Source organism: Bombus vancouverensis, chromosome 13 (assembly GCF_051014615.1).
Source record: "Bombus vancouverensis nearcticus chromosome 13, iyBomVanc1_principal, whole genome shotgun sequence".
Lineage (NCBI taxonomy): Eukaryota > Metazoa > Arthropoda > Insecta > Hymenoptera > Apidae > Bombus > Bombus vancouverensis.
Window position 1 is genome coordinate 10,091,376 of NC_134923.1, and position 24,818 is coordinate 10,116,193.

Consider the following 24,818-nt stretch of genomic DNA (forward strand, 5'->3'; position numbering starts at 1 on the left):
TTTATTTCATTTTCTTTTGATAATAACAATTTGTCGATTATCTATCATTTATAATAACTATTTGATAAACATTTTTAGAGCGTTGTTTCTTTAAGAAAATGTTACTGTCTAAAAACTTTAATATTAGCAAAAGCGTCAATTAGAAAGAATTTTCGGTTACGTTTTTATGTAGATTTACATATCTTCTCTTGTACGATAAGACACACTATTTACATCTTCGTAATATTACGAACTCATATAACGATGTGTCAAATTCAATATTAAAATGATTATAAAATTCTGTTTTATAGATTTAAACACAATTATCGAGGATTTTCTAGAACATTGATGTTTTTTTACATTTTTTAAATCACCAAATGTAAAGACTTAAGAATTTTGTAAAAAAATTTTGTACAACTGTAAATACAATCTCGCTTTGACAGCAATGTATAAGACTCATTGCTGCTACAGTTTGAATAGATGTAAAACTCGGAGGATTTCTTGGAATTATTTGCATAAATGAATATAAAACTAATGAATTCCTTGTGTAAATCAGCAACTCTTAAAATCTAACGTATCATTTAAATAATTTTAAAAAATATGAATATGTGAAAAATCCATAATGATAATATTCAAATGTATATGATACCGTATAATATGCGAATTTATTAATCCTCAAATATAAATTTTGTAAATTTCAACTAACAACTGTTCTATTTAATAGAAATACAAGTAAAACTATATATATTATAGTACATTTCGTACTATTTTACATTTATGAAATAAAATTTATTAAAAGTATAGAAATTTTACTAGATTTAGAAGATTAATTTTTACATTTTAGGCATTCAATGTATTTTGAAGCTATGGAATTCTTTCTAAATGTAATAACTAGAAATATATGAGATTTATACTGTAAATTTTGAAAAATTGACCCAAACAAATTCCAGGTCGAATATAATATAAACGTAATTAATTAGTCTAATTTATGATCCCATTATCTCTAATATTTAAAGATGATAGCTTTTAAGAACTAGAACTACAGCATCAAGAATATAAAATTGGCTATACCACCGGAGCAAAAGCACGCGTTCTCCACATTGCAAAAATAGGTTATCTTTCTACGCTGCGTTTCACTTCATACTTTCGTCCTGCCAGACGAGTAGTTTTCTCATCGCTGATGTATCGTACGATAAAAACGAAAGATACGGTTGTTACATACAAATTAAGATCATTTTTCCGTTGTTCATTGTCGCGTGGGTGAAAGAACAAGTAATCAAGGTCGACGTACTGTATTGTGATAGCCAGAGATCGACAGGCGAAGAAGAGAGACACGCTCTCTTGTCCTTTTAAATAACTATAATCTTTAAATGCGACACGTGAACGGTGATAAGAAGATAACAGATTTTTCGGTGTACAACCGAGGAAAAGTAACGAACAAGGCGAAAAAGGATGACAGTGTATTCGGGACAGATTCGAATTGATGCGTGTAACGTGAAACAGATTTTCTCGGGTGTGATGTTTAGGTTATCTCGTCGGATCGAGATTGGAACACGATGAGATACCATGGATATTCGCCGTGACGAACTTTTCGTTTTCACGTTCGAACTACCGTTTCATGCGCATTTTTTAATGAATTTCATAAGGCAATATTAATTGTGTGCCCACTACGATGAAAGCAGCGTGCATGACTTGAAGGTTAAGTCTTTCCAACGAAAGCGTTCTTGAACCATTGTTACGATGATTATTGTTGCTCAAATTCCTGCTTAAATACTTTTGTAAACGGAACACAAAGTCCTCCGTTTGACTTCTGTTGTGTCGATAAATAAAAAAAAATTATTTTTGCGGCACGAAGTACAGCTCGAAATTCAAATTTTATGATTTAATATAAAAGAAAAAATAATAATAAAAGGGAAGGATACTTACGATTTAAATAATAGAGTGAAGCTATTAAGTGTAAATTTGTCGAACTAACGAAAATAAATGAGATATAATACATGATATTCGAACTCCGATGATCAAGACGTTACCGCATTGTTTCGTCGCTATAATTTGTACATGAAAGAAGAAGCTTGTTAAACGATAATTTATAAATTTAAGATTACTTTATTTATTATAATACGTCGACGCGTATGAAAGAGAAATATATATATATATGTATATTTCCGTTAAATAAGCGATCGAAGAATCGTAGATTTTATTCTTTAAAAGAGTAATAGTGCTATTAATACAATGTGCAACTGTGTAATGTTTGTTTAATAATATTTTACGATGATCGTTTATATTTATTTGAAAATAATTGTACAAACATTAAAACGTTTTTTGAGGTGAAAATTCATGCTTTCTTCTATAACTTTAATTATCAATACTTTTTATTTTTCTGACAATCAGCATGAGTTTATTTTATAAACATTCTGTTAATAAAATCACCATCATATTCTAGAATTAAAGCATTCATGTATTCTCTAACTAATATGATGCTCTCATAGACCTTAGAATCTTATTATGTTTACATTTAAGGCAACGTCCTTTACGCTTAATAAGAAATCATGACAAGTAGAAAAAAAAGCTTTAAATTGTGATGTGGTATATTTTAAATACAGTATTTGTGCCATTTCTCTCATGCACAAGACATTGGCTACAATTAATGATTCATGAGCATCCTTATGAAAATTATAGAAACTTAGGACCACTTTAGAAAAGAAACCAAAAATTGTCCCTTAGTTTGAAAGTTTGGATACCGCATACTTGAAAAAACTGCTTCAATCATGACAGAAATTAACATCCAAGATTTACAGGACCTTCTTGTACACTTCTCGAAAAATACCTATAGAGCCAAGGATGCAGACAACAAGGTAACTTTTCTTATTTATAAATTAACAAACTTATGAATTAATCTTTCTGCTTTATGATATCACACAATAATTTTTTTTTTGTTTCTAGAGTCAAGCAATCATGCAAAGATGTCTGCTGCTCACTGATTTAGATTATACTCATTCTATCATAAACAATAATGGAGGTGATCTCAGTGCACACTATCCCAGCCATCTTATCATTTTAGAATATGAGAAGTGTAGGAATCCAAATTTGTGTGATACGCCGCCACCACTGCCACGCACATCAGAAACTATATACGAAAATATGTATGATCCTAATAAATTGAAGGAATTGATAAAAAGTGCTAGATTCGCCAGGTGTCGTTCAAGATTTCCACTGCCGGTAATATTGTATAAAGGTAGACATGTATGCAGATCGGCTACTTTGTCTGGTGGACCAGAAATTTATGGTAGATCTGGGCTAGATTATTTATTTGCTGGTAGTGAAGGAACAGTTTCTATTGAACAGCAAGTAGATGAACCTCGCGCGAGTGACTCTGTACTTAGTGACTGGCAATTGTTTGATAAAGTTAGGCACCAAGACATCAAGCTTTTGAAAACTCTTAACGTAGGAATTATTATTGATTTTATGGTCGAGAAGAAGAAAGTCAAGTTTGGAATGAAGTAAGTAATCAATTTTTACGGCAATATTTGTTGCATGCATTAATTGTGAAAATAATGTCTTTCAGATAATACCTTCTCCCATTCTTTGATTTAACATCGTTTGCAATATTAGTAAAATAAAATTAATTGCTTGAAATAGCATAAAATAAATCATAGAATAATATTCTTAATCTTAATTGTAAATTAGTTTTTTGTTATTAATAGCTAGCTTGTATATTAAAATATTTTTAAATATTGTTTGAATATAGTACAATAGATTTTCATTAATGCTCTTGTGATCAAAGAATTGCTTGGACACAAAGAGATTTAGAAATAAAAAACAAGCAGAGTTATGTAGGAATGCAGTCTTTCAGTTTTTCAGAGTCAACAAAGTTTCATAGTAGTTAATAACACGATCAGTATTTTTTATCTTACGAATCCACTTTTAGAGAAACTTAAACAGAGCTCTTTTGTTCGGTACCCAGCGTGACATCCTCAGAGAAAGTAGACAAAGAGAAGAGGTACTCTGACTTCACCCTAATTTCACTGCCATATCCTGGATGTGAATTCTTCAGGGAGTTTAGAGAAAATGACTACTTGGCCCAAGGCTTGGTATTTGATTGGTCTCAGACCCATGTAGACGCGCAGATTGGTGTGCCAGCAGATTCAATTTCTACTCAGTTACAAATCCATTGGGATCAATATCAAGTCTGGGATCTAGTAAAATTAACTCAAAATTATTTAAAACTGATATTAAGATATTTGAGCGACAGTAGCAGTGGAATATTAATTCATTGTATCTCAGGTATGCATTTTTCCTAACAAATAACGATTTTTTAATTTAATTAATAACGAATAATTACGTAACATAATCAGAATTAAACTCTGTTTATAGGATGGGATCGCACACCTTTATTTACTTCATTATTGAGGATCAGTTTGTGGGCAGATGGTGTAATTCACACATCACTGAACGCGCATCAGATTCTTTACTATACCATAGCATACGATTGGATGCTGTTTGGCCATGATTTAGAGGATCGACTAAGCAAAGGAGAGGAAATATTCTTCTTTTGCTTTTATTTTTTAAAGCACATTCATGAGGAAGAGTTTAGTATTCATCTGCGTCATGGCAGATCTAGGCACTTGGTTTTACGCAACGACAGTGACTCACAGTCAGACAACGCTATGTTCGATAACGAATCGGTAGTGACATTGAGTTCAGTTAGTTCCAACTTAAGTCTGAATAGTTGGTGTAGTTCTGTTAGTCAAAATAGCAGAGATAGCCAAGATAACAATCCACCAGCTGTGTTTCATTGTTCTTCCGGAGAAAGTCAAGACGACTATCCTACTAATGGGTACATACACTTTCTTTCTTATCGTATTTAGTATACATTTCTCTCCAATTAATTTAATTGCTCATTTTATAGGAGCGTGGTACCATGGTCAATTCATACTTCTCCAAATAAAGAAGGAATTGCTCATGGATCACGGTCACCTTTGCCACCTAATCGGACTTCTCCCGTCGCAGTTCCCGTACCTGGACGTCTTCGACAACGAAACGAATCCTCTTCGTCTGGTGGTTCATGGCAGATGATATCCGGAACCGGAAGTTTACGTGGTTCTACAACTGCTAATGCTCCGATTATAGACGCAATGGCATGTAGTTCACTTTCGAAACACTTCGGTGAAAATTATACCATACATACGTCCCAAGAATCAAGCACGACAATTATCGAGGATGAAGTATTTGCGTCGTTGGCACAGTAAGTACCATAAAGATTTTTAATTACCATAAAGTGTTTTTTATTCAATAAAACGAATTACGATTTCTACGTTTAACGTTTCTATTCTAGATCCCGCAAAGAAAAGTTACAGTGTTTAAGAAGAATATTTTACAACGCTTATAGTCAAACTGTTGGGTTCCGAATGAAGGATAATTCCGAATCTGTTGGCTTTGGTCAGCTACTAGGAAACTTTGCTGAGAAAGTTGGAATTCTTTCCGTTCAACGCACATCCTTGTGACTATAACATCATTAACTTCTCATACCCTCTCTTCCCATCAGCGCAATTATAAGTTTACTGTTATCAATTGTTTGACTCAATTTAGAATTTTATAAGAACGCTATACAATGAAAATAAAACAATTGTACATTGTCGTTTATGCGAATAATGCGTTGTTATACAAAAAAGAAAGAATAGCGTGTAATCGCGTGACATGAATAAAAACTTGATATTTTTGTATATATATATAATATTTATATGTATATATATGTATATATCTATATATGTATATATATATATGTAAATGCGTGCGAGTGTCTACTAGTTTTGCTTTATAATTTACTGACGATACATGTATGTGTATTTGCGACTGCCATCTGTATAAAAACGTTATTTGCACAGATGGTAATTAATGTTCAAAACAAAACAAAATTATAAGAATGTTAAAACGTACAAAATAGTGCTAGTGTGGATCATTTATCCCTAACTTAGTAATTAGTGTAAAAAAGAAACATCTGCATGTTGTTTTTTATTAATTTCTCTTTATAAGTAGTTAAAAATATTTACAAATTCATTACATGCACTATTCTAGTAGGTACAACATGTTCTCTACAGAGTGGACACTGTGGTTTAGTATTCAACCAATCAGTAAGGCAAAACCAACAAAACAAATGACCACAGGGTGTGGTAGTTGTTGGCACTTTTTCAAGGCACAACTGGCACATCAGCTTACTATGTTTCTCAGTGACTGTTAAGTATTTATTAAAAGGGCTTTCACTGTCCTTGCTTTGCCAGATCTTTAGCGCACACTGTGCAAGCGTAGCAATTCCTAATAATTTTAATCCCCAACTGATAGTATCAGTAGGCCGATGACCATATACCTTTAAATTTAAAAGAAACTAGTAGAGAATATCTCAACCACCATCATAATAATATTATTGTGTAAAAATTACCTTTGCATAATCTACTCGTGCTATTCTTTTGCCCAAACTATAATAGTGACCAAACATATAAAATAGTCCCTTGTGCACTAATATGAAAATAGGTATCATAGTATACATTTTTGTTATGAAAGAGTTTAAAAATATTGCAGCTGCAGGAGTTAATTTACTATGAGGATGATTGACTGATAATTCTAATCTTTTTAGTAATCTTATCAATGCTTTCTCTCCAAGGCATTCTAAAATTACTGCCAGTACCCTTGCCTGAATAATAAGTTAAATATTGCATGTTAATAGAGCTTAGTGCATTGTGTTTGGAATACTTTTAAAGTATTTTAACATACATATATAGATGGAACTTTTTGAGCATCTAAGTTGGCCTGCACAATTCCAGTGTATTCTTCTCCTAACGTCTGGTTCCCCAATCCCGAGGTAAAAAAGAAATAAATTAACTTGAATGGAATGTCTGAGTGTATCAGGGGTAGCAAGCCAATTCGCCTTTCAAGAATTTGTAGAACATCCGCGATCTTTTCTCGTAGATATTTAACAAAGTCATCGTCCCTCTGATGTGATCGTAGAATTTCGGCTTGACTCGCAATTTTTAACTTTCGAATTCTTTTCTTTACTTCCATTTTTGGTGAACAACTTGTTAAACTTTCTTTGTACGAAAAATTATGAAATACGATCGCTTTGTTGAATTAAACACGAAGAAACCACCAATATTAAAAATAACACTCATTGAATTAATGAATAATGACAAGTAAAATTATTCGAAATAATATACATATATAACCTCAAACATTTAAAAGAATCTTATCACTTTGTTTCTTATTGACCTCTAACGTGACAATTAGAATAAAAATATGTATTTGTTATCTATTAAATGTTAGAGAAAAGTAATAAAAAACCATGTAAATACATGTTTCATAAAAATTAAAGAATATCGTCAAAATTATATCACGCAGTTGCGCGACGAACGTCAATCGTAGAGTGCACAATCAACGTGAAACAAATTTTTTGCAAGTTCAAATTATTTTTATCTGACAATTTCCATTTTCAATACAGTATAATACTATCTTAATTTTCAAAAAATTAATTTTTTAAACATTTTATTTATAATAAGAAATACACATACACGTATACAATTTAAGTATATGTGTTCCATATATGTATAGACACACATTTATAATACTAAGAACATAAAATATCTAATATACGTAAACCAAACAAATATATCCTATTTTAATTCATAAATAAAGAATTATAGACTTCTTTGCATATTTGACACACCATATAGTGATAATGAAATTTAAAAAATGGAAAAACTCACCAGTGTTGTAATATTTCATTATTTCAAGTAATTAAGTGATTGAAAGGAAATGCACTGCTCTTTAAACCATTTAACAACTAATAACACCAATTATTTACTTCTAACGTCATTATAAATTAATAATAAGATAAAAAACGAAGCATAAAAACGATTTGAAAAGCAAGAAACAAATGTCTGCTGTAAAGAATTTGAATACGATTACGTGCATTTCCCTAGACAAGAAACGTAACTAGTTGGTTACTTATAAAGGCCCGAAAATTGTTGCAACTTTTTTCATTTTAAAACACTGCTGCCATTTTTAATTAATTCTATAACGTAAGCACGTTATATGCATTCTAATAATCAATTTATTACTAATATATAAATTCTAATCCACACAAATGACTAATATTTCAATAACTTAATTCATAATGAATTAATATTGCCGGTAAAATCGTTGATTGTGAGAACTTTAGACTTGCAACTTTACTGCCCCATTTAGTTCTTTTATTGTTAAATTAAATTTTTTTCTTATTCACTAAATGAATAAGAATAATATTTTATGTATACTTCAAACTAAGCTTTGGAAAGTTCTTGTTTTATACCAATAACGATAAAATTTAACAAGAGTTTTCATATTACATCATAATTTGAATTTTGGGAATTAAGGGAATTGCATTATAATTTGGATTATGGAAACTCAGAATGGGGTAGCTTAAAGGTAAATATGTCTTATAAATTTTTCTAGGTAACTTTTCTCTTTCAAGGTTCTGGGGCAAATGCTGAACTGTTCGACTCAATTCTCTTGCCAGAAGTTACATCGTCTTCTTCAGTCTGTGACCAAATCCTTCTAAGACATTCTTATCACCCTACATGCACTGTAGGACACCCTGTTATCAGGCCGGAACACATGTGTGCGCATTTCTGAGAATTAATTAGGAAAATATTGGGTTGCCACTCATCACCCAAAACTATAACATAACATACGCGCATCTTAACTGCCTGTCATCACCATGCCTATGCTTATGGATATTGGTAGCCCGATCGTTCTTGTGAGACCTTGACACGTGCCGTCGCCTCCATAAAGGACACGATGCTAACATTACAATACCTTCGTGTAAGCTCGACATCTTGTTATATCTATTTGACAGGATTTAAAACGTTCAAACTCGTTTCCCTTAAAATTGTAATTTTCAAGTTGTTGCAGCAAATGAGCGATCTGTATAGAAAATTTCAAACTTCGCTCCCAATTTACATATCGATACCGCCAAATCTAAAAAGAAAGCTAATTCACACGACAGCGGAAACCGTATTTCAATTGTTATCGACGCAGCACTGACCGCCATAAGTCGGTAAGGCAGACGCGTGCCGCGTATGTGCCACTGAGCACGGCCATCTTCGCAGTCTACGTAGCTGCATAGTCTGAGACGGAGGGCAAAGCGGCGAGCAGCAGAGAGGCATCGCCCTAGATAACGGTAGAATCGTGGGCTGGTGTCGTGCTGCTTTTCGCGAAAGTGCTTTGGAAAACCGAGAGGAACCGTATCGAGGCCGTTCGACCGTATCTAGTAAAATCATTATCCGAACTGAGGTTGTTATCCGGTGGTGTGTGGAAGACCCGCCTCGAGCCAGTGATTATCGGCTCATCGAGGCGATCGTATAGAGGACCGTGCCCTAAGGAGCTTTGGTGCACCCGCGGCGCGCGAGATTTTCGACCGAGTGCGGAATTTTCTCAGCCACCGGTGGAGCACGTTTCGTTTCGTTCGTAGCGACTATATCTGGTTCGTGGCGACCGTATTAGTCGGCACCAGTCCACGGATTCTCCCCGCGGTCGCTTTCGATGTGTTCGCTACGCGTACGGGACGACGAACCGACCAGCACAGGAGTAGGAAGCGAGTAATCGCCGGAGAATCTCTGTAGATTGGGATATAGTGGGCCGTGGACAAGGACGGAGAACGTACGATAGAGAGGGAGGGAGACGAAGAGAGTGTAACGAAGGAGTGCGCGAGGAAGAAAGAGAGGGACGAATACGAGAGTGCGATAGAGGGCCATTAGATCCGAGGGGTACACGGGTGTACGAGTCGAGTACGCCAAACAGATTCAACGAATATTTTCGAAGGTGCAAGGTAAGGGAAAAAAAACCAATGTGTCTCTATAGGGATAATATAGTTTTCTAAAAAAAGAACAGCGTCCATACCCCCCTGCGAGGTCGTCGTGGCGTGGCACGCCAGGCAAACGCCGCCGGAAATCATGCACGGTGGCCGCCCGCGCGTTTTCTCAGGCGGTGCCCGATTCTTTGCTAGATTTCTAAGATTAGAATCACATCTCTCTATCTATTATCGTATTTATATATATTCTCGTTTGCAACTTGTTCTTACGTGGATTGGTTATTAACACATTGACTGCCATGGTGGTCATGTGGGGTGACTCATATTTTACTAAATTTTTTGGAGCGATTAAAATAACATCAATTTCGTGGACTACCGAATTTCGAATAATGTGATTTGGATAATATTGTCAGAAAAAAGTGTTCAAATACAATATAATATTTGATAAAAATGAAATGTTATGGTGATGTATATTTATTACGACTCTCAAATATATAAAATTCGCATGGCAGTCAATTTGTTAATTGCATATATAGCGATCGTTTTCATGTGACGATATTTCGTTCGCGTACACGCCGGTTTTCCTGTGTCAAATGATGTCGTCTGGGTGGCTGGAAAGGGATCAGGTTTCCTTATAGGTTAGGTTCGTCTATCGGATCGTTTCGTTTCGAGTTTTCGAATTTACGATAAACGTAGTGATTCGTGCGAAAAGTTGCTGGTTTTGAACATATTTTGGCAAAGATGAATAGCGCATGGAGACTCTTTCGAGAATACTTTCGCCTGTTCGTTTTTCTTCTTCTTCTTTTTGACTGTTCGGTGATTCACGTGAGTCACTGGCAGCGCAGGAAGTGACTCGAGAAGAAAGAAACCCGGCAACATGCAACGACGACGCTTTGTGCCTCGGATATTTATTTCTTGTATTTATAAGTATATTTATATAGTTGCACTCGTGTATATGATAGTATAGTGTGAGTGTGTGTACAGTTATTTAGATCGAATTTTATTCGTCTTGCACTCGTGTATCAAACATTCTTATAAAAATCTTTTTTTTTTTGTATAAGTTTAATATCGCACCAAATGTTCATAGGTATTAGCGACGCCCTTCGTATTTTAGATTTCAGATTTTGTTTACTAAATTTGCTTACTTGAAAATTCTATTTTCTTTTTTTATATTGTTTAGAATGGCTCACAGTTCTAATGCCGTTAACAAACTTCATTTCTGTGTTACCTACTAATATTCTTTTTCGATTTCTGTATATAGTTTTTCGAAGTTTACAGTATATGTGATGGAAAACAGTAGCGTTTATTTGTTTACTATGTTTAGAAATTCACTTGTATTTCTTTGTATTGGAGCCGGATTTTTTTATTGCGTATTCTACGCATATATTTAAAGAACTTCTCAAGTTTCTTTGATTCACAGCCATAATATTTTAAAACGTGCGATAGTGTATCACCGTCAATCGATTCGTTATACGTGATTGAACTATTGACTCGAGCGGTGTATGGAATCGTGTATCAATTCTAATGAATTTCCTTCGTGTGAAAATAACGTGTTGTGTTAGTCGCGATAAAAAATTATGGCGTATAATCGACTTTTCTAACCTTACAATGGCACACTTGGTCTTTTATGTTCCCATAAAAATTGTCTATATAAATATATAATATATATATGTATATGGTCGCCTCTACTCTCTAAAATATTTTCGCACTGACACGTATAACTTGAGTAAGTGTGTTAGGAAAAGACGAGCTCGATTTTGAACAATAGAAAGTTTAAGTTAGTACACCCTAGTTTTTGGAAGTGCAAATGTATTTGGCATGAGAAAAGAGGTAAGAAAATCATTTTCGTGGACAGTATATTTCTATGTTTAGTGATTCGATATTTAATTCGAATATTTTGTATAATTTAATGTTTGGCACAATGAACGAATGAATAGGAGACAATTTTTTAAATGTTTGTTAATAGTATTTGGAAATAGTAACACTAAAAATAAATAATTGATTGTTCTGTACGATCTTAAATCGTATCATTAAATATAGTTTTTTTATGCAAAATATAAACATCGAGTTTCATAACCTCAAACTGTATGCATAAGATCTGAATCTACATCAATGCATATAAGTAATAATGTATGTATGTATATGGTAGTGTATATAATGTACGTTAATAAAATTATCTAGAATATTTTACATGATTTAAAAGTGTGAAAGTCTCACCTAACCTAAAAGACTCTAGTGTACAATTTGATAGTCCAAAGTCCACAGACACAGGGTGCCATTACATGGTTAATTCAACGCACGGAATTTTTGTGATTTTGTGGTTATGTTCCGCGGAGACGTTCTTTGTCGATCAAATCTGGTGCAGATAAGTTGCCATTCGGATTTATTGTTGACACGGATAGACGACAGAGGTGGAAGCTAATTATTAGCGCTGTTTCGACGAAGAATGCAACGCGCTGTCATGTGACCCGTAAATTCTGTTTCTATGGCAGTCGGGAGCGTTCGTTTTCGTGAAAACAGGTTATAACAGCGTATCGTTGCCACGGTTGGAATCACATTTGTGGTAAATAATTATTCTAATAAATGAACTCGTTGCTAGTTATTTGTATTCGTATTATTTAATTTAATTGAACGCGCGTCGAGTTTTATTCTGTTCTTATTAATGGTAGTTTGGTATTAAAAATTCCACGGTTTAATATTTATCAAGTGAATTAACGAATAAACGCGGTAAAATAATGAAACTCGCAGCAACTCGCTGGAAACGAGAATGGTGAAGGTGGCAAGTTATCAGGAGCGAAGTAGATAACGAGTTTGAAAGCCACCGCGTGGCTAATTTAACGCGAGTTATTTTTAGTCATCTTTTTGAAATTCGATACGTCAATTTATTTATCCGCAGAATTCCGTGTTTAACTGGCAGACGAAAGAACGGACCGTGCAAATTGAAGTCGTTTGCTCTTGAATAACATCAACAGTAAGCCTGTTATTTAATTATTTTGTTCTTCCTTACATTCATAAAATCTGATTAATAAAATGAAAGGCCAGAGACAAGTTATAGGATAATTTTTCACCTTTTTTGTTTTAAGTTAAATAGAATTCCGGAGATATATCGATATTTATTTATTTTTCTCTTTAACGGTAAATCATTTGATAGCTCGTTACATGAAATTCATAAAAACAGAAAAATATTTCATAGGAAATTTTTGATATTTCTGACAGGATGTACAATTTTTTACGCTCTTTCGAAGTTAAATGTAATTCCGGAGATTAACCGGTATTTAGCCATTTATTCTTTCGTTACTTAATTTCACAGAAAAAAATATAAAAGTTGAATGCTACCAACGAAATTAAACAAATCGAATATATTTCGGCGATGGAATTTTATTTTTCATAACGAAATAAAAAAAGTATATAAACAGAATTTCCTCTAATTCTTTTTAATGCTATAAATCAATCTCTCGTGGAAAACCGTATACGTATACGACGAACTCTTTTATTATCTTCAGTAGAGGAGATAAATAAAAAAAGACGTAGACACATACACATATACATACATACATACATACATACATACATATATATATTTCATCACGTTCAATTTAATTTATAACATGAATAAAGATGATTTACCGAACGATATTGGGAACCGTTTTTCCCCTACTCCTTTACCCTTTCTCTCTTTTGCTTGCTCTGCTCGCCGATAAAAAACGAATTCCAATCGTCGAACGAACTAACTTACAAAGTCCTGGAAATTTCGCGCATATTTTCAGGCGTGACGCAATATCCGAGATACGAGATAACGAGAAGGTGCCGGATATATACGAGGGAAAAAAATCGGATCGGAAAAGAACACGATATGGTTTCGTTTCTCGAGATAAGTTCTAGGGGAAATGTTGCGTGTATCGAGAAAAAAAGTTCGAACGGTGCAGCAATGACGAACGATAAACAATGGAGCTCAACGTGACGAATGTCAGCCGGACGAACGTTTTCAGTATTTTGTTTGGCTATGTTGGTGATACTGGTGAAGAGAATGGGGGAAAAAGTTTTCTGACTGAAATACATATTTAGTAATTTTTGTTCGTGACACTTTGTACGTATGTAATATTGTTACACTTTTTTGTTGGGAATATTCCCCTCGGGATTTTTGTTTGTAACATGTTTATTAGGATGCTTTTTTTGGTTAGACATAGTCTTCTTAGGATATATCTTTGATATTTTTAGTGGAATCGTTTTAAAAGAATCGTAATATATTTTTGAATGTTTATATTTAGTTTTAGTTTCATTTGTTAATGAATTAATTTCTAAGTTCCTAGGGAATTATTGTAAGTAGATAGGTTATTTGCAAATTTCACTAGGAAACTTTGTAAGAGCAAAAGTAAAAATGCGGAGTTAAAGTAACAAAATATTTGGGTAGAAAATTTATATGGAAAACGAGGGCAGCAGAGTTTTGTCAGGTTTTTTTTTTTTCAGTATACGTTTCATTATATTGTGCGTTTCAAGCAAGTCAGCAGGTCGGTGAGTAAGTTTCGCAAGGACAATAAAAATGTTTAGCTGTCGTCGAGTTTCACGATGGCGTCGTACGTCACCGAGGAATAGAGCTAGCGATGATTTCATTACCTATTATTTGGGTGCACGCTGATTCAGATAAATATCGACCTTAGCCTCCATAAATAAATAGATGATACAATACACAATCTCATAGTTTCACGACTAATTTCCTCTTTTATCTCGTCTCTCGAATTCTTCGTATTCTCATTTTATTTTATTTTTTTTTTTTTTCGAATTAGAAGATTCAACAAGCTTCCAAATTCCCAAGCTTGCTTGGATTTTGACAAATCGGGCAATTCTTTCATCCGAAAAATAAAGATTTCTTTTCTCTAGGGAATCTAGCGGATCTAGGGAACTTTGTTTCAAAATCTGGAAACTTGGAGATTTCCCTTCTTAAGATTTAGAAATTTAAGGATCTTTTTCCCTCGGATTGGAACGTTTGGCAATGCTCTTTTGCAATATTCGGACTTTCATATTCCAAATTTTATAATTCACAAAAAATTGTACATCATCTCCCATACGTATCTCCCAAAATTTTATCCCAAATTCCCATAGACACGTAATCGTAAAAATATCGACTTTTATAAAAACGATAAAACACTGTTTGTTTAACGCTTGATATTTAATAACAAATAAAGAGGAATATCTACTTTAATCCAGATAAGTAAAGCATATAGCAATACGTTACTCAGTGCTTAAAATAAAAATTGTACGCATATCGCTAAATATACATGGCAGATCGTATCGTTCTAATTATACGTATCACATTTTAAGGTGGAGCATACTTCGCCAGTGTCTATGGAGCAGAGTTCCGTGCAAAATTACTATTACGTTCGCTTGGCGAGGCGAGAGTGACTCATGAACTAATGCAATCATTTGTAACGCTCGCTACGCGAGAAATGACGTAACGAAAGTGTATCGCGTCATATCCGCGTTATTCTCAACGATACTTTTCCACATTTTATCGCGTCACTGTGTCGCTCGCGTCGATTCGATCTCCTCTGCTCTACATTCTATCGTTCTCTATTTCATAGCTCGTTCTCTCTACGTACCAGTCTCCTACCTATTATATATATCGAACTACTTAGAAAGTTTCCATTTTTTTTTTATGGCTATACAGCGGTCAAATTTGAAACCAATCTGAAAACGTATAACATTCTACAAAGATATTATACGCACATATTATACAGAAAACTATTATACAAAGATTATCGAAAGATATTTAACCAGTTAGCTGTAGCGACCTCTTTGAAATGTGTGTAGCTAAAATGTATCGCGTTGTTCACACTGTACACTGTTTCTTCTATGTAATAACTATTTACATCTTTTTAATTATTTTAATATATTTCCATTTTCGTTGAAATTGCAATTTAAACGTCAGCTTGTAACTAGATTTTACGCCTGACGAGTATACTCGTCGCAACACGAAATATTGCCATTCCTTCGCGACGAGTATACTCGTCGAAAGCAGGTAACCAGCTGAAGGAAACGTACGGTCAATTTATACAATACCATCGCCCTTTCCGCTACGATTCAGCCTCAGCGATCCACACCGAAAAATATAATTCCATCCGACCAGTGAATCTTCTTCGATCTCGTTTCCTTTAATTAGAATTTTTCTCGATTTTTGTTATCGAACGTTTTCGAGAAAAGCGTGATAAATGGACTGTACTTTCACGATTTTATAATTCGCATCGGACAGATTAATCGGATATACACTGTCTATAGCGACGATAAAATCGCAATTGTTTGTCGTAGCGAACGTTGCTGCGACGTAGCTAGCACGTGAAATGTTATGGATACGCATAATCTTTCGATGAAAGTATCCAACAAAACGACGTCTCATACGCATCGCAGAGAAAGGACATTTTGAGGTGAACCGCGTGCGCGTCCATGTATTACGCGTTCGATTACGTATACTTTGAACTTCGATAATGTTAAAGTGCCATAAGATTTCTTCAATTTTCATTCCAAGTTTCTAACTTGCCATTTATTTTTGCAGAACATACATGTTCACCCTTTCCGTGGAGAGACTTCCCTCGAATTTATCTACCCTTGATAACTGCACGCTTATTTATAAGTTATTGGTTCTTTATTTATAGTGTAAACTTTGCTTAGTAGACTTTGACGAATAAATGCTTATCGATACTTATCGCTTGATCCGGCGGAATGCGGTTTCTCAGTCTGCTCGCACTCTTTTTTAAGAAACTTCTATTCTACAGGGAGAATTTAACGCTTAACATCTGTTGCTCGTACGTTCTATTGTCTAAGATCCATGATTTACGTTCTGTCGAACCAGACTTGCTATTTTTGCACCTATTTTCTATTTAGAGGCAAACTTTCTTTTTTTTTTTTTTTTAAGAAACCAAGAACCTCTCTTTCGGATAGGAAATCTAAGATTTACGACCAGCTTTACGAAGAAGGTTTTTGTTATCAAAGAATGAATGTTTCAGTGGCAAACTCCGTCATATTGTAATTTTCTTCTTAAAAAGAGAGAGAGAGAGAAAAAAAAGAACCTAACTGCGAGACACCTGGAGTGAAACGTATTTGGTTTGATTCTAAAGTCTGATATTTACAAGGATTCATAAAATACATCTAAAATCACACTTTGAAAAGGGAGTTTCTATTTTTCACGAGTTTATTTTTAACAAATTTGATTAGAAAACATAGGTTTTTGATTCGAAGGAACACTCCTGAACTCAATATTGTTTTGAACATTTTAGGATCTCGAGATAGATAATGACTTCTTTAAATAAATAAATAAATATCTTGCTTATATCGCTGTGATCAATTGTAATTAACCGTAATATTTACAACATAACGCTTAAAATTATTATTAAGATCGCGGGTGTTTATGCAAAGTCGTATTTTTGTCAATATAATTTTCAAGCATCAGACGGAAAGATGTTTTATCTATTAAACTCCAGATTTCCCCCCAAAATTCATAAAAATCCGCGATTTAATTGTATAGTTATTTCATCAAAAAAAAAAAAAAAAAAAAAAAAAGTTGTTTCACCTGAAAAGCAAGAAAAAAAAAAAAAAGAAAGTAAAATCTAAAATGCTGATTTTTATGAAACGACTTAGAAGCGAATATTCCAATCTTCCATGAGATATTAAAAATCAGACCTTAAGGTAGCGAGGTTAAGAACGAAGAAACAGACTGATTGTAAAACACGTTATCGAGGTAAAAAGAAGGACAGAAAAGTAGAAGGCAGCTCGAAAGAGGATAGTAAATTAGCAATGGTGGTTTAAACGGTTACGGAAGCGGCGATATATCCTCGGTGGCACTTCTGGCTATGTACTATATTTGAAAGGGCGATACATCGCCGCTTGCCACTAAAAGGGTTGATATAGATGCACGCGTTATGCCTCTGTAATCGATAGTTTCGGACTAGCGTCGACTACGTACTCGATTACCATAGCGCGATTATGCTGTTAGCTCGAATTCTGAAGGCAAATCTATTTACTGTTATCAAAGAATTTTCTACATCGTCAAAAAACGAAATATCCTGCTTTGGTAGAGAACATGTAAATATTTTGGTCAAAATTTCGAAGATTCTGCGATTTTTCCGACTATAAAAATCGTCTAGCGATATTTTTACACGAAAATCTGCTATCTGGGAAATTTCAAAGATTCTACGTACATTACGAAACTATATACAGGGTGGTTGGTAACTGGTAGTACAAGCGGAAAGAGGGGGTGATTCTAGGCGAAAAAAGAAGTCGAAAATATAGAATAAAAATTTTAAAAATGAAAACAATAACGTCAATCGAGACAACGATCTACAGTGAGATCCGTTATAACGAGACGCGATAAAGTGCGAGCGCGCGCGTACCGAGCCAAAATTCAAAGTCGATTTTCTCGAGAACAAAGCCTCGAACGAAAAATGTTTATTCTATATTTTCGACTTCTTTTTTCGCATAGAATCATCCCCTTTCCGCTTGTACCACCAGTTACCAACCACCCTGTATATTCAATTTTGTACGGAAAAATCTGCTACCCGCAACGGTCGCACGATTTTTCTATTTTGAAGCTTGGTACGATCTACGTTTGCGAGATTTTGTTAATTTCGATCGATTAAAATCTGCTACCCGCGACGAATGAGAAATTTGTTTATTTCGAAAGCCGGTACCTATGTGTGCAAGTTTCTTGCAAATTACGAAATTGTACAGTTTCGTACGTCGAAATCCGGTCCTACGATGATCGGCAGATTTTTTACAGTAAAGCTTTTGTACGATCTACACTGGGAAGATTTTATAATAAAAGTTTGTACGCTGAAATTGTCGTCTCGCGCGGCATACCGAAGCCGCATATTTCTAACGCACTTTGTGGAATTTTATAATCGAGCTAATCTTTCTTATCAGCCTGTTTCCTGTTACGGGAACACGCGAGTACTGTGTTCGAAGGATGTTGATTACGGAAAAAAAATCTTCCTGCTTAAATAGCTAATGTTCGTAGACATTCTAATTCTTTTTAGTTTTACTCGCTGGAAAATTCTATCCAAAACACACACACACACACACACGAACACGAACACGAGCACACAGAGTACGCCCTTAAAGCTTCATTTCCTTTTGCAATGTACGAATTAACTGTGCCACGGTTCGTAAATCATTTCCAACCCAATAGTATTTTTCTATTATCAACAAATTCTAGTAAATCTAGCGCGTAAACGTCTTCAACGACGATAGCTATAAAAGGTCGAATGAATTAGGGAAATGAGTAAATAAATGTCGCGTTAAAAAAGCGGTTCTCCTGCGTAGAAACCAACGAATATAATTGACAATGGATTGATACGATGGAACGTTCGGTAACTGGAATAAAAGTCAGGTGAAAGCGGACGAACAGAATTTAACGCGTTATATGCTATCGTTTTCTTTCTCTCCTCTCCGCTGGAAGGAAAACTCGGCAAAGAGAAATTTACACGAGTCGAAGTCGTATTAAAAGAGAATCGGATCGAGCGGAATTATTCATTCGGCCGGAGACTCGTTTGCAAACCATTTCCATATTCAACGAGCTCGTTCACCAATACCCTTCTTAATAGCTGCAACGAACGAATTAACATGGCGTATTAAACGCGATAATATCGATGGAATTCGACCAATAGATCACAGCTAACAACTAACATCCCCCCCCCCCCCGAAATTGTCACGTTTTCGTGTCATAATCGTGACAATCTCAAGGCTAACGGGTGCAACAGAGTCGTCAATTAAAATATCCGATCAACCTGTTCGCCGTTCGAAAGGTCAACGGACGTAGGTTGATGCGTCGAAGAAACTTGTTCGATAGGATTCGTCGTTCGAGAACTTTGGCAGCGGAGTAGAAAAAGTGGAGTATCGCGCGAACGCTTGAATTTGATTTGCAAAGCGTTAGATTTGGAATACAAAACCTGTACGCTAAAATACGCAAAATATTCAAGGTATATCAAGGTCATCGTAATATTCGATCGACGAACTAAATTTTTACTCAGATTCCATTTGCTCGATCGAGTTTGTACGAATTTGCGTAAAAATCATCAGCGCTTTAGCGACCACGTCGATTCTCTGTAGTTTTGCGCGTCTACCAACATCGGTAATATTACGATCGAGCACCGGGTTCGGACATGCATTTTCCACCATCGAGGGAACCTTCGACTCCATCGTCACGGGGAAACCTCTAGCAATTAAATTCCATTATCACTTTTCCACCACCAAACCGATTCTCATTTTCTCGTCTCGATCACGACGAGAAAAAAAGCTCGTAGCAATTAAATCGAGCGACGATCGACGAGTACACGACGATATCGGATTTCCTCGGGCGAGACAAATCGATAGTCTGCGACGTATCATCAGCAAGAAATCGTATAGATTTTAAACCTGCAGTCTGCGGTATCGAATTCGAAGTCGTGTGCGGGCTATCGTTTTCAAAATTGAATCACTGTGACCGCTTACAACAGCGTCGCTGGGTCGACATTGCATCCCGTCGCCACTATTATTTTATCTTTTCGGTTTACTTTTACTTTATATCGTACGTTGTTGTATTTATTTATTTATTTCAGTTTGATAGCCCAGAAATTGTATTTGTCTTTGCGATAGTTTATGGACGCGAAACAAACCGGAAACCAAACTGTACGGATAACAACGACGTGAAATTATATATCAATTCTTTGGTCACTTCTTTTCTCTTTTTTCTGTAAATGTTTCATTTCATTTTTATTTTATTTTATTTTCATTTTATGCATAATCCTTGGCTTGCGGCTTCGGATGACTTCCGGTTTGTAATATACTCGTCTCGTTGTTACGATTATACGCTTATATATTCCGTAGCTTTGTATACTAGTATACTATATTTATTGCATAATATCACGTCTTTATTGCCCCTTTGTTCGGTCTAATGGAACCTTAATTACTAATTCTTTCTTATCTCCTCGTAAATTGTTTCTTTCTTTCGCCGGCGTTTTCTAATTTTTCTGAAATTTTTCTCAGAGATCCATTCGCTTCTTTGTGGAAGCAAAGAGGTATCGTGCAGCATCGTGTTTTACAAATTTTCGTTCTTAATATCACGATCGATCACGAAGGTTTCTATCTTTCTGTTGGTCCAAAGATCGGAACTAAAACACGCTAGGTACTTACATCGAAGAGCTATCTTCAAAATCGCTAACATTGTCGTTCCGACAGTCGGGCAAGGGTATCCGCGCAGAATTCGCAGAAAATTTCATCTTTGCTGAAAGATTCATTTTTGAAGATTTGAAGGTCAAGAAAAAGGTCCAATGTGATGAAAGGCGGAAAATAAATATCGTACAATCACAGATTCTATAACGAGCAGTTTTTCTCTTTATCGACTCCAGGTTCTGTAGGCAACTTACGGTACAATTTACAGACGTAGGCAGTGCACAGACTGCGTGTAGGCGTAGAAAAATATGAAATAACCAAGATACGGTAATCGTTGATAATATTTAGTGGACGAAACAGATCGCTACCTGCGTTTCGTTTATTTAATGGCCAGAAAAATACAAAGTCGTACGAATATTCGTGGTCTAAGTACGGCCGATACATTGAATGGAAGCAAGGAATGAAAATTGAAATAAAACGACGCCGAAAGGTTGTACAACGATTGTAAAGAAGCAGATAGGAGATACATTGAAAGGGGGAAATTTAAGGGAACCCATTAACTCGCCATAAGGTCCACGAACCTATGAGTCATTTTGCGTCACGCAATGACACGAAGCATGTAAGCCCTACAATTTTCTTGGCTGACCGTGTAACGCATCGCTGGTGCTTCCAAGAACCGTCACGATATCGTTCAGTCTTTGCGGAGCCTCTGTTTTCTCCTCCTTTCTTTCCATATTTTTCCACTCGAAGCTTTTCGACTCGCGATTACGATAACCTCGAGGATCATCTTCGCTGCTCTTTCACGCTTTTTATTAATATTCTTACGATTGTTGTTGTTGTTGTCGTTGTAGTAATATATTAACCGACCATTGATAGATAAGTTCGCTTTCTTCTTTGTAGGGTTAGGTTAGGTTAGGTTAGGTTAACGATCGAGATTTTTGAGGTTAGAAAAAGTTTTGGAGATAATTTTAAATTTTTAGCTTATGGTATTCGCATTCATTATCGTGTTTGTTACGTTTGACTGTTATCCTTATATGTCTTATGTTTGATAATGTATTAATACAGCGGTGGAACGATGGTTTTTCTGATGTCTTTTGACGTTAAGGTTGGCGGGAAAAATATTTTCATGTAAAACATAACCGATTAGATGTACAAACATCGGATTAGTTTCTCTATCTAACGTATAATTCTGTTATCATATTCTATATGTTTATTATCAAGTATACAGTATGAGAATTTCAACGGATGCTCATTTTTCAAACGAATTTATATTCATTATTGTATTTACATTATATTTCTTGTATTTTATATTTCATTAACATGGCTGACGAACGATGCTAGGGAAATTCGGATCATATGGTGTTTTTTAATGTCAAGGTTGGCACACGAAAGCTCTAGGATCAGCGTTTTAATTTCAATCATACTTACAATCGCTTAAATGTGAAAGCACCGAATTAATTTTTACATCTGACGCATAATTCCGTCATTATGTTCTATATATTTATTATTGAGCGTACAATATAGGAATTTCAATAACGAATGTTCATTTTTCAAATGTCAAAGCGTTACGAGAATTTTTTCTCGGGCATCCGCGCAGATTTTCGAATTCATTGGATATACGTAGTAGGATATAAGTACGTACAGAGTAACTTTTGCCGGTCATCATTTATTCAGATCATTCATATAGTCGATTTTATCCATTCACAGGAATATCTGATTCGAAGGTGAACGTACCGAAACTCTAGTTTCTACAGCAAAGTATTCGCACAGTATCTTTCATCTATCGTTCGCGGAGGCGAAAATTCCCTGATTACAGTTTTACGAACCATCGTTCATTTTATCAAGCTGCTAAAAATCAAAGAGTAGTTGCTCATAATGGCACCGCTCATCAAAGATAAACGTTATCGTTTAATTATCTTTTTTACTCCGCAGCTCTTCGTCTTCCAAGTCTTTGCAATCTTTTCCCCACCGCGAAAATATTCCGAATAAACGTAATTATCCATCGAGCTTTTGTAATCAGATTCTTCATAATTCCACTACATTAACCTGCGCGATGGCTGTCTATTTTTTCTCGCATATTGTAATATCGAGAAGAAGAAGAAAAATCTTCCATAAAAGCTTCTGCATCTCGGATTACCGATACTTGATCCGTATCTCGAATTGTCAATGTTTACCCTCTTTCCGTAGAGCGAAACTTCTCAAACTCTGCAGCGATCTGTACGAACGTTGCCAAATTTTTATTCATCTCTTGTAACTGACGAAATTTGTCACCAAACCGTATCGGTGTTCAAAGATTTTCGTATTTTTCTTCGATCCATTAAAATATCAGAAACAGAAAAAGAATTCTGCGTAATCGTCTTTTTAAAAAGAAAAAGAGACGAACTTATTTAAAAGTATACAAGTGGAATCTAAATATTATAACAAGCAGATACTTCGGTTCGTGTATTTTCGCATATTTCCGCACGTTTAAGCTTCCCGCAAATAGATCGGAGATGATCCAAGTCTGATAAAATCATTTTCGAATTCCCAGACAGAATATGCCGACTTTTAGGAGCGCCACGAATGTTGATATCGGTGAAATATGGCCAAGCGAGTTATTTTCGTGAAATGGTAACGAAATCTCGCGAGAACGATGGTCGTTAAGCGAGGAAATCTTATTTGAAAAATTTTATTTGAACATTTACTTTCAAACTGCTTCTGACGAACGTCTCTTTCTAAGTGTTCAATTTTAATCAGAAAAGTTGCAGACACCCGGTATGTTGTCCAGTGATGGCTCGATGACTATGCTGTGACAATATTAAGCGAAGTACAGGGACGGTAATTTTGATAATGCAAAGCTTAATGCGGTTAGTAGTGGGCCTCATCGATTTTGTATCGCAGAAGCTATTCGCTTAGAGTAATCACCTGCCAGGCCACGATTAATTAATCTAATTATCTCATCTCTATTTTTCTCCTTAAGTTCGATTACTTGTAAATATTTCTTTGCCGTCGAAAATATTTGAAATTCCCTGTATTCGATTAGCGCCGTTGCGCTTGTGGCAAATTCCGAGATGCAGAAATATATAGCATGCTCGAAGCATAGTACTCGTTCGAATATCTAACGGGTCAGACAAATTTTTCAATAAATCTCAATTTTGTAATTTTGTTTATAGAAATGTAGATTCGCAGGAATATTCGCAGCTCAGATATTATTGATAAATACAAAATAATATAATACGACATAAAACGAAATCATTTGTCCCATCCATTGAATGTTATAGTACTATAATACGATACTTCGAATACTTGACGTATTTTCGAACACCGTACACGTTCTGCGTATTTTGCCACTTTTAACGACGTTGTTCCCCATTTTTAACTATTTGGTCGTCCCATAATTACGTAACGCCGTTTCTTATCTTACTTTGGACAAACGCGCGTATCGTGTTTCGCTGATGTGTTTACAGTACGCGATTCTTCCCTTTGTTTCGTAAAAAGTATCCTCACGGCAGTTTGTAGCGCGCGTTCGAGGCAATTGGATCGGCACTTTTTTCACGTTAAAAAAAGTTGTGAAATGAGCGTCGACGATATAACCGTCTGCGACATTGTACGGCAGAGGAATTCAAAAAAAGCAGTACCGCTAAAGGATGCTGTTACAAAAAAAACATGCTCCAAGTACGTATACGGTGAGTACGTGTCATAAACGTGGGAGAAACCGTGAAAGAAACGGTTTTTAAGCGGTAAAAAAATTCAACGACAGCGAACGAGTAAAATCAGCGCCCAGCGACATTTTGTAATTCGAATCCTGCAACGTCTTTTCGGTAATGTGGACGAAAAATAGACGAAATAGGTGGCGGACAGCGACTATTAAGAAATGGACGCGAGT

General features: G+C 35.2%; 3 protein-coding genes across 7 annotated transcripts in view; 2 read left to right on the top strand and 1 right to left on the bottom strand.

The window, feature by feature from the left end:
• The first annotated feature begins 1,049 nt into the window (after positions 1-1,049).
• Positions 1,050-5,922, top strand: EDTP (Egg-derived tyrosine phosphatase). 2 transcript variants are annotated; one of them, XM_076623707.1, is made up of 7 exons: positions 1,050-1,677; positions 2,778-2,834; positions 2,923-3,479; positions 3,944-4,263; positions 4,354-4,816; positions 4,889-5,224; positions 5,315-5,922. In XM_076623707.1, the coding sequence occupies exons 3-7, from the start codon at positions 2,935-2,937 to the stop codon at positions 5,481-5,483; spliced, it is 1,833 nt and encodes a 610-aa protein (XP_076479822.1). In that variant the 5' UTR covers positions 1,050-1,677; positions 2,778-2,834; positions 2,923-2,934; the 3' UTR covers positions 5,484-5,922. The 2 variants fall into 2 exon arrangements, with proteins under 2 accessions (XP_076479822.1, XP_033197669.1); XM_033341778.2 differs by lacking the exon at positions 1,050-1,677 and having other exon boundaries at positions 2,334-2,834.
• Positions 5,923-5,978: 56 nt separating this feature from the next.
• Pex10 (peroxisomal biogenesis factor 10) lies at positions 5,979-7,414 on the bottom strand. The gene is made up of 3 exons (XM_033341791.2): positions 6,748-7,414; positions 6,416-6,667; positions 5,979-6,343 (listed from the first exon to the last, which is right to left on the bottom strand). The coding sequence occupies exons 1-3, from the start codon at positions 7,033-7,035 to the stop codon at positions 6,026-6,028; spliced, it is 858 nt and encodes a 285-aa protein (XP_033197682.1). The 5' UTR covers positions 7,036-7,414; the 3' UTR covers positions 5,979-6,025.
• A 1,698-nt stretch (positions 7,415-9,112) lies between these two features.
• Rap1 (RAS oncogene family member Rap1) overlaps positions 9,113-24,818 on the top strand; it is a 70,081-nt gene continuing 54,375 nt past the window's right edge. For all 4 annotated transcript variants that reach the window (XM_033343645.2, XM_033343639.2, XM_033343648.2 and 1 more), the window contains exon 1: positions 9,113-9,835. The gene's annotated coding sequence lies outside the window, so the exon portion shown is untranslated. The remainder of the gene's footprint in view (positions 9,836-24,818) is intronic.